This window comes from Rhamphochromis longiceps, linkage group LG20 (assembly GCF_057381845.1).
Source record: "Rhamphochromis longiceps isolate RC_006_pf linkage group LG20, R_longiceps_female_GT1.1, whole genome shotgun sequence".
Lineage (NCBI taxonomy): Eukaryota > Metazoa > Chordata > Actinopteri > Cichliformes > Cichlidae > Rhamphochromis > Rhamphochromis longiceps.
Genome location: NC_140576.1, coordinates 34,037,912 through 34,052,940, shown reverse-complemented (window position 1 = coordinate 34,052,940; position 15,029 = coordinate 34,037,912). Strand labels below are relative to the sequence as shown.

At 43.3% G+C, this 15,029-nt stretch overlaps 2 protein-coding genes across 3 annotated transcripts; one reads left to right on the top strand and one right to left on the bottom strand.

Annotated features, from left to right (window-relative positions):
* The first annotated feature begins 1,415 nt into the window (after positions 1-1,415).
* On the top strand, positions 1,416-4,520 carry ackr5 (atypical chemokine receptor 5). The gene is made up of 2 exons (XM_085393933.1): positions 1,416-1,885; positions 2,971-4,520. The coding sequence occupies exon 2, from the start codon at positions 2,974-2,976 to the stop codon at positions 4,048-4,050; it is 1,077 nt and encodes a 358-aa protein (XP_085250059.1). The 5' UTR covers positions 1,416-1,885; positions 2,971-2,973; the 3' UTR covers positions 4,051-4,520.
* A 112-nt stretch (positions 4,521-4,632) lies between these two features.
* On the bottom strand, positions 4,633-13,633 carry zbtb39 (zinc finger and BTB domain containing 39). 2 transcript variants are annotated; one of them, XM_085393930.1, is made up of 4 exons: positions 13,518-13,633; positions 10,023-11,336; positions 9,452-9,805; positions 4,633-8,862 (listed from the first exon to the last, which is right to left on the bottom strand). In XM_085393930.1, the coding sequence occupies exons 2-4, from the start codon at positions 11,301-11,303 to the stop codon at positions 7,885-7,887; spliced, it is 2,613 nt and encodes an 870-aa protein (XP_085250056.1). In that variant the 5' UTR covers positions 11,304-11,336; positions 13,518-13,633; the 3' UTR covers positions 4,633-7,884. The 2 variants fall into 2 exon arrangements, with proteins under 2 accessions (XP_085250056.1, XP_085250057.1); XM_085393931.1 differs by having other exon boundaries at positions 13,441-13,530.
* Between the last annotated feature and the right edge of the window lie 1,396 nt (positions 13,634-15,029).

Sequence of the window (15,029 nt, the reverse complement as noted above, 5' to 3'; positions counted from 1 at the left end):
TACATATACACACAAATAGACTAATCAGGGGCAGTGGAAACGCATGGGGAGCAAAACACACCTGAACTTAATCAAGGTAAGAAGACAAGAAGCCGGAGTACATGAGACACATGACTGACAAAATGAAACCGAACAGAAAGGATTCAAACAGGGAAACAAATGTCTAATACAAACACAGGGACTTGACAACAAGAAAGCACAGAGACTAGACACAAAAACAATTCAAACAAAACAAAAATGATTCCAGAAACAAGTCAACAAAAACTCAACATACAATAATAATCCAAACTTGAAGAGTTAACAAAGAAAACCAGACTTAAAAACTCAAAAATAAACGGAAAACTTGAAATGAGCCCAAAGAATCTCAGACCATGAAAATAAAGGAGATGTTGAAATGTTAGAAACATTATCAGCTGCGACATTGCACCATCATTGGTCTACTGTAGCAAAATAACCAGACTTTACTGCAACATTGTAGTACTGTTATGTGTAATACAACATATATATGATGATTTATTATTATCTTATGACAGCTTATCAAATTCGAGGTAACCCAGATGCTACCTGCAAGCTGATGTCTGACCTTTGACCTATGGTCCTGAAGCATTACATACTAAAATGGTGTATTTTATTATCTTTACCCATGTGTTTGGGGCAGAATTGGCCGAAATCTTTGGCTTCTATGAGCTGTAAAAACTTTATGGCATCATTTCATTTTCATTGTGTCTCATTGAAAAAATAAAAAAGCGTGTTGTGCAGCTCTCTACGTGCATCTTCATATGGTTCTTTTTGACATTTTTTTTCCACTGTCAACTTTGACCTTGGGTACTAACAATAAAGGTCGAGGTTAAATACTTAGCCAACCTGGGTACTCATATCCCCGGAGGCCTAGTATATTGTTGTGAAGTAAAGTAAGTTTTTCATAAAAATTTGTGGGTAATAAAATGTTTTAATTGATTTTTTTCACATTTGGTGCGACTTTAATCCAATCTACTATCACACAACATAAAAACATATCTAAAAAGAAACTATGGATGCTGGACAGACAGACAAGCAACCAGAACCGATTACGTTCTCCCTTCAGGGGGAGAATTACAGTTATTCTCTCTTACAGAACAGCCTTTAAACTACCAGTGGTAAGCCCATAATATTTGAACAATGATGCATTATGTTTTGCAATTTCGCCCCTGTACACCACCACAGTGGATCTCAAATCAGACAGACACGATGTGATTCAGGTGCAGACATCCAACTTTAATTAAAAGGGGTTTAATAGAACCCACTTTTATTCTACTAGTAGAACCTTTGCATTATTCACAGCTTAATCTGTTTTTTTTAATGTAATTTAATAACAATCAGCTTTCAACAGCAAATTTGAATTTTTTTAGATTAAAACTGTACATTGAATTCTCATTTTTATATACTTATATGGGTTTACTTGAATGGAAGACAGCTGTGATTTGTCGAGGGCATGAACTTTACAAAGGGAACTTGGGTCACTGAGAAACTTGAGTTTCATTATTGCACATTTCTAGCAATAATTACTTTTGGAAATCCTCCTTATATAACTTCTCTATTCATGCGCAATACATTATTTCTTTATTTAAATTATTGTATCACTAGCTTTGTGGCTGTCTCTGTACTTCAGTTGTCCTACTCAGTGCTCACTGAGGATGCCATAGCTGTATGTGTGTGTGTGTGTTTGTTTATGGGAAATGGGAGGGTAGAAACTCCTGTTCGATTGCCCACATAGTCCTGAGCAGCAGAGCTGAAAAGGCACATCTCCCATCTGCAGACTTCACACAGAAGATTCTCCACTAGACGATAAGGTCTCAGGAGCGACCTTCCCCATTCAGCTCCTGTGTACGCTGCCACCGCCACTGAGGTACGAGAAAACTCAGTCATTTTCAAGGTTGTTAAACCCCACTTTACCTTTAGTCTAGATCTTAAAGGGAAACACTTTATACATCTATCTGTTGTCAGGTGTGGAAAATCATGTTATTGTTTTTACATAGAAATATATTTTTACACAGAAATATAGATAGAGATCGTCAGTTGTTAGGTTGCATTTAGGTGTAGGTGATTTTGAAGAGATTGGAGGCTTCAAAATCTGACACTTGCAAGTCTGAAGAGGTCAGAGATCCAGCAACACTCTGTTGTGTAATGCTTTACCAGCGTGTTTCAGATTGTGTTGATTTATTTATGCAAGTTTCTGGAGTTTTGACCTCTTTGGATTTTTTTTAGATAGAAGAATGTGTGAAATGAAAAGCACTTTTTTTTCTTTTTCACTGTTATAGACGTGCAAAGTTGAATCTGTTGAAATCATCTCCAGGAAAAATAAGCTATTAATTGGGCATTTTCTGTTGGTGTAAAGGCAAGCTTGTCAGTAGTTTCAGGTTGCAATTTGGGGAAATGTGGGAGGCTGATTTGGATGAGAATAGTAAAGTAAAGGCACTGTGGACAAATTCACCTTCCTCCAAGATGCATGGAGGTGAGGATAAAATCTAAAGGTGTCAAAACTTGTGCAACACTTCTTGCAGAAAGATCTATTTCATGGTTTTTATTGTACATAGCATGAGTGTTTCTGAGTTTTTGACTTCGTTTCAGCTTAGTGAGAAAGAAGAATGCTTGGAATGGAAACCGTCTGTGTTTTAGATGTGCAGAGTTATATATGTGGAGCGTTGTGAATGAAAAACATGCTATAAATCTGAATTCTAAACATATCCATGCTTGCATTCACCTCAACGCGAGGCACTCCTGCTCTGAACTGAACACTGTAGGTTGTGAAATAGTTTTCTAATAACCTGCTGGGCTTTTTGTATTCACCTCTCAAAAACATTTTGAGTAAACCACCTCCTCCTCCTCCTGTGCCCCTCTTATGCAACGTCTTAAAACATAATCAGATTAACCTCAAAATAAATTTAAACCCTGTCAGGATATGAAAAGCTTTCCTTTGCTTTTTCACTCCAGAACATGACCATTTTCAACCACTCGCTTGACTACTTGAACGGCACGCCATGGTTCGTCTTCGACTGCACCCTCCAGCTCAACACGAACTCCCGGCGCATCGCCCTCTTCCTGATGTACCTTTTCATCTTCATGGTGGGCCTGATGGAGAACACGCTGGTCGTCTGGGTCAACTGGCGCCGAAGGCATTCCTCCAATGCGGTCCTCTTCTGCATCATCAACGTGAGCCTGTCGGACCTGATGGTGATTGTGATCCTTCCTTTCTTCATGATGGAGGTGACCATGGACCAGGTCTGGCTGTGGGGTCGCTTCCTCTGCAAGGTCACCCACCTCATCTACGTGATCAACTTCTACAGCAGCTCCTTCTTCCTGGCCTTCATGACCCTCGAACGCTATTTCTCACTGTCAAGACCGTCATCGTCAAGCTTCTTCCCTGCGGGAGGCCGGAAGCGGTGGGTGGTCTGTGGGGGCCTCTGGGGGCTCTCCTTGTTTCTGGCTCTGTTAGAGAACGTCCATGTGAATCTTCTGGAGTGGGAAGAGCCAGGTTGTTACATGCTGCCTGAATACAACTACACCGAATGGTTCGTCACTGTGTCTTTCTTGTGCCTGGTTTTCCAGTTCCTGGTCCCCGCTGCTGTCATCATTACCTGCAATGTGCTGATTGCTCGTACAGCCAACAGGGCGACGGATGTGCAGAACCGACGGGATGTTTGGCTGGTGCACGTATACTCCCTTGTGTTTGTAATGTGCTGGCTCCCCTACCACTTGGTCATGTTCTTGATGATAATAGACGACCTTGAGCCCTATGTATTCAGCTGCAACACGGTGGAAGTGCTCTACTTTTCTTTCAGCGTGGTGCAGACCATTTCGCTTTTGCACTGTGTTGCCAACCCCTTCCTCTACAACTTCCTCAGCAAGAGCTTTCGGAACAACCTGATCAACACCATGTTGAACTACATTCCCAGAGAGGGGACTGCAGAACAGGTGGGACCCAGAGCCAACGCCAAAACTGCAAATGAGGGCGGTACAGACCTGGGAAAGCGGAGTAACGCCAGCACCAGCCATTCTGATGTTGGATCATAAGATGAAGCTGAGCTAAGGATCAAGTAAGCTCCAGTCGCGGTATATTTGACCGAACTAAATTCAGCCCTGTTGCTTCCAAGTATCACAGGCATCGATCGGGCTCATACCTTCCTCTCATAGTCCACTTCCTGTTTTGTTAAGCATGTACCTGATCAGTTTCACACACAGGAGGGCAGGAAATGTTTGATGTCTTCCTGCAAAGCTGCTCAACTCACACTGGAACTCATGGCACAGTGAATGTTCCAGGAATTCGTGTCAACAAAATGTGCTGCAGTGCCCCACAGGAGAAATCCTCATATCAGTATACACAAATGCAAATGTGAAAATGTAACTGTTTAATTGCATAAAATCAAAGCTTAATGTTACTAAATGCTTATTTATCTGGATGCTGATGTAGTCATACCTGTAAAAAAACAAAACAAAACAAAAAAACAATAAAACTCCCTTAAACGCTGGTGGTTTCGATCCAAGCTGGAAAAGCTGAGTTGGCTTTTGTAAGATGATTTGATGATGACAAAGCACAGCCACTCATTTGGAAACTTGTTTATTTTAACAAGGAAATTTGCCTTTCTTGCAGATGGCTTGTCCTTTCTGCTCATCTTTATTACATTTACTTCCGTTTCTGGAATGTTTCATGTTCAACAGGTTAAACAATAAGAAGGCAGGGGGGGAAAAAAGAAGCGGGGTCTGTGTGTCCACAAACGGCACAATAACAGGAAGAGACCAGGCTTTGCAAGGGCAAAGGTCTGAGCTTCTGGAAACAGGGGAAGCAGATTTCTGCAGATTCATCACTGAATTTCTGATGATGGAGCAGCTCATCCAACAGATAAAAAAATAACAATAATTCAGAGGTGATAACAGTCTTCCTAGAGGCATTTATTGCAAAAACAATATTTAAAAAAACATATAAACATATTTAGCTTTAGAAATAGACAACGAAAGGCATAAAAATAATAAATAGTTGCTGTCATAAATATGAGGTAAGACACAAAAATCGCACAGAAATGTGTAAATGGGCACTTCAATGTCACATTTCTACAGCACAACATACGTCACACGCTCTAAACAAGTCAGTATAGCTTGTGTTTAAAATGGAATTAGTCTGTGTAAGTTCAAACGCACACCATTATGTTTCAAAGACAAAAATATTCTCTACTGTGGATTTGTTTTATCTGAGTGAAACATGCACCATAAGAACAGACTAAATAAAATTGTAGGGTTTTAAAACCGTGACTGCAAATAGAATTAGTATGCTACAAACGGCATGCTACTTCAATATGCAATCAGTGTAATTACTCTGTAATTACAATCACTGACATCAAAAACCTATCCTGATATTACAGTAGATAAAATCTGCTGCATAATACAGCTGCCTTCTTTCACCTGCTAACATCAGGATACACTGCCACCAAGTGGCTTCTTCTTATCTTAGTTCAAACACACCAAACCTGCAGTTTGAACGGCATCTAACAGAAAAAAATATGGCGACCGCATTATAAAAATCCAGGTAAACGCTCAGTCGATCAACAGATACAGAAATAATCAGATGTAAGTGAAAAATAATCTATTTCTTTACTTCTATTCTATAAAAATACTAATTTTGTGTTTTAAAACAGTGATTCCCAGCTTTAAAAATTTATTTTCTGGCCTATATCAAAAAAAGAAAAGAGAAAAAAAAGAGGTTGATGCTAGAGTTCTCGGAGGCCTTTTTAAGGGGGGGGGAAGATCTCCTCAAAAACCAGCTGTAAGCAGCAGGGTTGCATCCTCCTGCAGAAATGTGCCTGTCAGCATAGGAGCATCACTGCGATGACTCGCTTCAAGCAATGAACCTCCAGTTTGCACAGGGATGGTTTCAACCATACAGTTTTACATTACTAACCACATCTATGGCCAGAAGCTCTGGCTAATGACTGAAATAGGCTGCTTCTAACAGGTGTCTGGGTGAGGAGCTTGGTCATTAGGGAGGGACGACTCCTCCACGTCAGTGTCTCCCAGGATGAGCTGGAGGAGACGGCTGAGAACAGGGAAATCTGAGTATATCTGCTTAGAGTGCTGCACCTGCAACCTGGACCAAGCCACTGAGGGATGGAATTTCTGCCCTTTACGGCTCAAAAAGGGTATATCTTCTCATACTTATATTGTGAATGATTAAAAGTGTCCCCACTTCTTTTTTTTTTTTACATATTTACTAAAACTCAAAAAAAATTCTTCACATGTATTGGATTTTAGGGAATCAGTCGCCATTTACAACACACATCACGAACACAACCAATAGATACTGCAGCTGACTTTATCCTTGTTGCCTTGACTCCTCTCTCCTCTGCTTGGATCTCTGGTGGAAGGGACCAGACGGAAGGAGAGGATGCAAGGATGTAGAAACTAAGAAATGAGAAAGGGGGGATGGAGTTGGCCAGTGGGGGTGAGGTAGCTGGGAAGACTTTGTTAATTAAAAGTCTAGGGAGATGATTCTTCCAGCTGTTTTACTCCCAAAGTAGCATCCTTCTCTGTTAAAGTTGTTGGGGAGACTCATTTATGTGCTGACTGGACTCCTGTACTGGGTGCTAACTTACACACACACCCATAATACTCCAAAAACTGTTCATTTTGTTTTAGTCAAGTTTAAATAGTGTTAAAAATTCATTTTATACAGTTATCAGTCAGTTAGTGTGCACTTCCAGCAAGAGTTGACAGTTTTTGAGGCCAGTTTTGCGCTTTTTACATTTACCCGTAGCATTTTTATTAAAACTATTGTCATCATTTTAGCTCAAATAATCGTAGTCGTATATACTGATAATTTATTAATGTAATACAACCATATTTTAGCCTTTTCATGCACTATGTTCAGCTATTTTAACTAAGATTTTAAAAGGCTTTACCTTACAATAAAAGGCACTTACTGCTACATAAATACATCTTAAGTGAACTGTTTTGAATTAACTAGTTGTTGTTGTGTTAGTGCAGACAGCTTTTCTATTATCGATTTGTAATTTCTAATTTTTTTTCTAAATTCATTTAAGTAAAATTTGGACTTACACAAAGAAGACACCGCTCAAATCGCGATGTCATTATTACGTGAAACCCCAGAGCCCCTCAAAAACCTGCTACGTGCCCCTCAGTGTGACTCGTACCGCTCTCTGTTTGGGAATCAATGCTTTAAAACACTGTGGAAAGAAAATAATACATTTATGAAAATATTTCGTGTTTGTCTACTTTTCTACATTGAGGTAATTGCAGTGTAATTACAATCACATATTAAGACAATCATTTTGATGATGCTACTTTTTTTTTTTTTAAACAGACTCAGTCAAGAATCTGACCAGTGCAAATGGTCTTTAGTAGGAGAATCGTCCATCTTTAATCCATAGTAATGGCTAGTTTTAGAGTTTTTAGGTTTTGTTCTTATGTAGTTCTGGTTCCATTTGTGTGTTTGAGAAAGTTAGCTGGACAAAATAAGCAATACTGAGATCTTTTACAATAATTTAGAGACTACGTGATTAACTAAAAACATTAGAAAAATCACTGCACTGGGCTAATAACAGTGTTTATAATAATATTTCAGCCAAAGCATCTTGTGCCAGGAAATGAAAAAAATCCTCCAAATAAAAACAAGAATGGAAACTTCTAGCGCTTCTGACTTTTTTTTAAACAGTTAGCCGGCATTAAATTGATGTAACAAGACAGATGTGCATGAGTCATCAGTAAATGTCCTATCTGTTGATAGGTGCTAACTGATGTTGGTGCATCAGTTAGCTAAAGCTCTAGTCTACTATCAGCAGCTTGTGGTCCACGACAACCAGACACAGAGGAGGCGTCAGGGAGGAAACGAGGAGCTGATCAGGTGTCCACAGTGGGCAGCGGTTCTTTAGAGTGATCATTGTACATGAAGGTCTGCTCGATGTTGAAGTCCGGCGGTAAGTGGTCCTTGTGGAGCTCCATGTGTGACGACACCAGCTTCAGCGTGGAGAAGTAAAGGCCGCAGACGGTGCAGCGGTACATCAGGGCGCCGGCGTGCGTCTTCAGGTGGCAGATCATGGTGGAGCGCCCCCTGAAGAAGCGCAGACACACTTTACACTGGTAGGGTTTCTCCCCGGTGTGGATACGGAGGTGGTAGGTGAACTCCCCCGAGTGAGCGAAACGTTTACCACAGTAGCGACACCGGTACCACTTCCCACGCACCCCTGCAGGTCCGACACCGCTGTCCTGACTGGAGCTTCCGTTCGTCAGGACTCCAGAGGACACGCCGTGCATCGGCCCTTGAAAAAACTTGTCTGACACGCTGATGCCCATTCCCAAACCCAAACCGAAGTTGCTCATTTTAACGAGCCCGCTGACGTCCCGTGACGAGGAGGAGGAGCAGGAAGACGGCGGGCACTCCAGAGACTGATCCGCTTTACGTTTCCCTAACCACCCCTGGCCGCCAGCGGTTCCTCCGCTCCCCGTGGAGTCGCTGGTGTGCAGACTGAGGTGGTACTGAAACGCAGAGGACGAGCGAAACGTCTGCGGGCACAGGAAGCAATGCAGCTCCTCCGCTCCTCCTCCACTGCCACCTCCATCTGCTTTGACTCCGTAAGCCCTCAGCGCCGACTGCTCTCTCTCCTTAGCTGCCGCCTCCTCAGCGTGCACAGCCATGTGTCTGTCCAGCAGGGCGCGCTCTACAAAGCAGCGGGCGCAGTGCGGGCAGGTGAAGACGGGCAGGGAGAGGTGGGCGAGGGCGTGCCACAGTAGGGAGCACAGGGACAGCTGGGGGAGGTGACACACGCCACAGCTCAGGCTCTGGGGGCACACGTGGCTCAGCAGGTGGTCTTTGAGAGTCTGAGGAGGAGAGAAACACAAAACTAAAAGTTGAGGAGCCTCACTGAGGAAGCAGGTGTGTAGCAGGGGGACTCCTCATTCTTATTTCCTGCTCATGTTTGCCACCAAACCGGTTGTCAGGCATTGTTCATACAAACATCAGACTTCCTGTGGGTTTCACTGTGAACTCAAGTCTCACTTTTGTGCTTCTTAGACACACCTGGTCCTTGCGTTATTTACAAAGTAAACGCTTCAGTTAACCTTAAAGTGAACCACAGTGAGCTCATTCATGACACAGTTTAATGAACGAGAGCTCGACAGCATGTTGTGGCTCACAGAAAGAGCCTACAAAGGCCAACGCAACATTTGGGGCTTTTTATCTTAATAATTTGTGAATAAAACAAAAGAACCGCTTTTTAATGAACTGCCCGACTTCATTTCAGTTCATGGAGATAGAAATGGCTGTAATTTCTTAACGATTAATGTAAAAATCAAGTCCGCATTTATCATAACTAAATAGTGTCTGTTTACATATGGAGCCATTTATGTATCAAGCAATCGTTTAAAGTGTCTGACTTATGTCAAAAACACTCCATAAATATCCACTAACCTGGAAGTCCTTGCTGAGGGATTTGGTGCATACAGCACACTGCAGCTCTTGGCTGTGGCTGCTGTTGGTCAGCGCCCCCTGTGGGATGGTGTAACTGGATGCTGTCTGGCGGTGGTGCCGCAGCAGTTTCTTTTGACTGCAGAACTGCAAGTGGCACATGTCACAGGTGAAGAGCTGCACTCCCACATGGGTGAAGGAGTGGGCGATGCCCGCAGCACAGTCTGGAAAAGAGGCTCCGCACACCCTGCAGAGCCCCAGCTCCGTCAGGTGCGTCTCACCGTGTCTTCTGATGGCAGCTGGATCTGCTGGGAGTGCCACTGTGCAAGCTTTACATGTCACCGTACTTCCTGTCACCTGGAGGAGCAAAGACCATTATTTCCTATGTGGAAAAAAAATACGACCCATCCCTGTGTCCTCTGAAGGTCTGTAGCTCAGAAAACGTTCAGAGCACGATGTCAAATCTTGGTCGCTTCATTAGAAATACAAACATTACAGAACTTCAGCTGATTTGATTTTATACAGAATGACTTTTTACATGAACTACTCTACTGCTCACAAACAGAAACATTACCTGGCTACTCGCATTCCCTCCATCTCCATTCTCCACACACACAAGGTCATCTTCATCCTCGTCCTCCTCCTCTCCCTCCTCCATGAAGTTCTCATCATCGCTCAGCTCGATGATCTCTCCTGCCAACTGTCTCCACTGCTCTTCCTCTGTTCCCTCCACTGCTCCATTACCTTGCAGAGCCTCCCTCTCCTCCTCAGTGTCTCCTTCCTCCACTTCCCCAAACATCAGCCTGCTGTCCTGCTGCACGTCGACGACGCCACCTTCCACCGCTGCCACCTGAAGGCTGCCTGGAGACTCTCCTGAGGATGATGTCGGGGCGCAGGCTTCAGCGCCAAGCTGAGCTGAAGAGTCAGGGAGGGAGCAAGACTCAGACGTAACAGGGTTGCTGCTCCGGGACAAAGAGTCGCCCGTGCTCTCAGAAACCATTTGACCATCTGTGTCACCGTCCTCACAGCAGCCTCCCGCCTCCCCATCGTTCAGCCCGTGTTCGGTCTTCAGCTGGAGCACAGGTCCCACAGGCTGCAAGCCGTCAGCCTGAAGGGAAAGGCTGCTGCTGCTGGTGGTTAAAGGCGGTCCTCCTGGTAACTGATGATCTGCTCCCATCTGCCCGTAGCCGATATGTGACTGGACATCTTCTACCTTTAGGTCCAGAGACAGAGGCCCGGCTTGAACTTCGCGGCCTGACCTGCCCATCCTGATTTGGAAAAGAGGGGAGGGAGCAGCAGCAGGAGTCGGGGCAGCAGACGGGCCAGCCGATGAAGACAGAGAGGAGCAGGAGGCGGCGGAGGAGCACACAGACGGCACAGAAGCTGCACTAACTGCAACCACTGTGGGTGGAGCGGCCACCATGCTGGAGTCCAGGGTGACATCACCGGGACTGCTGACATTGCAGTTTGCAGACACAGAAGCCTGCAGGTCAGGGAAGGTAGCGTGACAAGCCTTCACCAGTTCACTGACCCCGAGCCGCTCGGCCAGCTCGTACAGGACCCCGACATCTATGAGATCAGTCACTATCTCCCCGGTGTAGACAAATGTCAGCACTTTCTCAAAGTTAGCTGGGGAGATAAACTCCAAAGAGAAGGCGGCGCTGGACGCGGTGGGAGTTCTGGTGAACAAGTTGCGAAAGTACGTCCCAGCGCAGGCCAGCACTGCACGGTGGGCTGCGAATGTCCGGTTGCCAACTTGCAGGAACACATCACAGTACTGACGTGATTGGCGGCAACGGTTAAGCTCAGAGAGAAGGCTGGCAGCGTGGCCGGGACACTGCAGCCGGATCCTCATCCCTGCCGCAGCTCCTAATGCACTACAATCCAACTGCAGGGAAGGAAATGCAGAATCATCAGAGCAGTACAGGGGACAAATATTCGGTGATTAGTCATCCATCTTTTGGTGGTAGATGGATCACTAATGAAAATGTATTCATACGCTGATGCAGTGAAAAGACACAAACAAACAACAAAAACAGCGTGATAATCCAGTTGTTAAATATAGCGGTGTCTGAAAAGGGCTGGGAAAATCATCAAAGACCCCAGTCACCCATCACATGGACTCTTCACCCTCCTGCCCTCTGGGAGGCGCCACAGGAGCCTCCGGACTAAGACCACCAGGTACCGGAACAGCTTCTTCCCCACAGCTGTCAGACTCCTGAACTCTGCCTCCTGACATCTGACCCACGTTAAACTCATGGACTGAACATACACACCCCCACAATGGACAACTGTACCCTCAAACACAATAATAACATGGACTGAACCACCACTCACAACCACTAGCACTTTATATAGCCTCTGTAGAAACTATCTACACCCTCACTTATCTTAACTGCACTACTGTATAGCTCTGTGTAAATAATCATTCTGTACATTCGATAATCTTTAATCCTACAACTGTTTACAACTTGCATAGTTCCCATTTCTGTATAGCTGTATATCTCAGATTTCTGTAAAGTTATTTATTTCATATTCTGTATAGTTTTTCATATTTATATCCTGTTCATATCCTGTACATAGCTTGTACTCACTACAGCCTGTACATACTTATAGTTATAGAATATTCACAACATACTTCATACCGTGTACATTATAACATACCATAATAGACCCATTTCTGTAATATACTCACATATCTATATTATTGCTAATATATATTGTAATATATCTATATCACTAAAGCACTTCTGGATGGATGCAAACTGCATTTCGTTGCCCTGTACCTGTGCATGTGCAATGACAATAAAGTTGAATTCTATTCTATTCTATTCTATATAGATAAAATGTGTTACTGCATGATAAAATATGTAAAGTGGCTGTCAAAAAGCAGTCCAGTATGTGGCAACCAGTTTTTCACTCCAGTTTTTATAAAACAGGTTTAACAACAGTTTAAATCTAAATTCTGAGTTTTCAGATTTAGAATCGGTTCAGTCTTCTCCGATCCACTCTGAGGTAAGCTGTATGAGGAAGTAATGAAAGAAATCCATTAATTGCACTCTGATACCATGATTCACCATGGGAACAGGTAAATAAAGCCCCCATTGTGATCGAACAAACCGGGGGTTATGAATGCAAGGTCTGAGGGATCTTTCAGCAATGGTTTCTGGAGAACTGGTTTGTCAACAGGCTGTGATTTTATTACTGTTGATCTCTTATCTTAAACACAACCTGCTCCAGAGCAGCACAAGTTACCATGGTGACATAAGACGTGAACCACCATCATATCAAGTTAAACCTGAAGTTAGTTGGATGATTCATAGTACATTTCAACATGATAGTCAACATGTATGCATCTCCCATTCTGACTTTTATCTTGGACTCTCTGTCGGAAAGAAGGAATTTTAGCTCCTCCCTCGTTACAGAAACCTTATTCTGATTGGCCCCTCACTACAAACAGAAGGTTTGAACTGAAAAGGGGGGGGGGCTATTAAGGATACCCTTTCCCTGACATTACAGAGAGTCAAAAATAGAAAAAAAAAGTTATTTTAAACGAACTGTTTATAGCAGTCTGAGCTCTTAGCTGGTACGGATTACTCTCATTGCTTGAAACTTTGGCCGTGTTTAACAGGAGCATTTATGTATGTTCTTTATTTATGCATGGCAGAAAATAAAGAAAAGCAGTATAGGTTCACTTTTATAAATAACAGAGGTATTATAAAAATGACAGTTTACTCCTTTAGATTCTATTTTTTAAGCATTTATGTTTTTGTATAAAGAAGCAGGATCTAACTGTTCTGCAGTAACAGATGTTGTAAATTAAATTTTCTTTTTTTCTTTTTTAAACGGTGTTAACGCGTTGTTTTTGCTGCTCTTTGTGTTTAAAGCACAATTACTCTTAATTTTGCGCAGTTTAAAAAGAAGCTAGAGGATCCCAGACAGTTTTTTCTCTATCGCAGACAATCCAGACACATTATGGTAACTCTACTCACCCAAACCAGAGGTTTTATTAAAAAATAATCCTCCTACTGTGAGCGCAGGCCCGCTCGTTGCTGTTACCATCACTCACCCATTGAGACGTGTCCGCCGGCGCTCAGAAACCCCCTTTTCCTTTTTGTTTTCATTCGGTCTGCACCGCTCAGGCACTCATTCTACATTTTAGAAGCCTTTGCTCTTATGGTCCATCCATCCGTCGCAGTTTGGTGACGCATGTCAACAAAGCTGAGCGGCGTTGCCCCCTGCAGGCCGGAGGCGTCACTGCAGGGAGGAGAATTCATCAAGTTTCAAGACCACTTGAAAAATGGCAAAAAATAAATAAATAAATCATATTTTGCATGGTTGGATGTTAACAAGGTTCCAAGTTGAGCTTCAACATGCAACAAGAAGAAATGGGAGTGAGACAAAACATTTTTTGATCATGCAATTTATTGAAAACAACACTTAAACTGAAACAGGCTGTTTTGACAGCTGATCAAAAGTTTAAGACCATATGCCTTTAAAAGGCCAATCTGTGCAAAAATATGGATTCATTGTCATTTTCTGTCAGGTAGTCACACTGCCATGGCAGTCTGATGGCAAAAGCAAAAAAAACCTTTCCCTTTTTGAACATGGTCAGGTTGTTAAACTGCATAAGTGCGCCATTGCTGCTGAGGTGGGACACAGCAAGGCAGTCATTTGGAATTTCCTAAATGATCCTGAGGTTTATGGAACAAAAAGTTAAGTGGAAGACCCAAGACAATTTCACCAGCACGGAGCCGGAGGATCCAATTGGCTGTCCATCTGGGCGATCCCCGACCCAAATTAAGACCCTTACTGGTGCTGACTGCAGCCCCACAACAATCAGATATAATCTGAGACAGAAGGGCTTCAAAAAAAACCCCCAAAAACCTCATCTCCTTGAACGCCACAGAACTGACTGTTTGGACTTTGCAAGAGAACACCAAACATAGGACATTGATCGAAGAAAGTTTTATTCTCTGATGAGAAAAAATTGAACCTTGATGGTCCTGATGGTTTCCAAAGTTACTGCCACGACAAGCAGATCCCACCTGAGATGTAACCATAATGGTCTGGGGTGCTTTTTCCTTCAGTGGAACAACGGAGATTCAGGAGGTGTCCTGCAGGTTTTAGATATGTCCTTGATCCAACAGCTCATTTAAATGGCTAAATCACCTCCTCAACATGTCTTGCAGTTCTCCGGAGCCCTGGTAATGAACTACTCATTTGATTCAGGTGTGCTGGCCCAGGGTGATATCTAAAATCTGCAGGACACCGGCTCTTGAGGTCTGGAGTTCCCCAGACCTGCTCTAAATGACCGAGGACTTTCCTTAAGCCAGATTTGTCGACCAAGGCTTAGACTACCAGGGCCTATGCCCCCGACCACTGTCTAGTCCACAAAACATAGAACTCCTGCTGTTGACTGCAGGAGGGGAGTGTGGATAATTTCCCAGTCTTTCTAAAAGAGTATTTGTGAGGTCAGACACTGATATTGAACTAGAGAGCCTAAATTGCAATTTCTATTCTAGCTTATCCCAAAGGTTCTTGATGTGGGTGGTCCAATCGAGTTCTTCCACACCATACT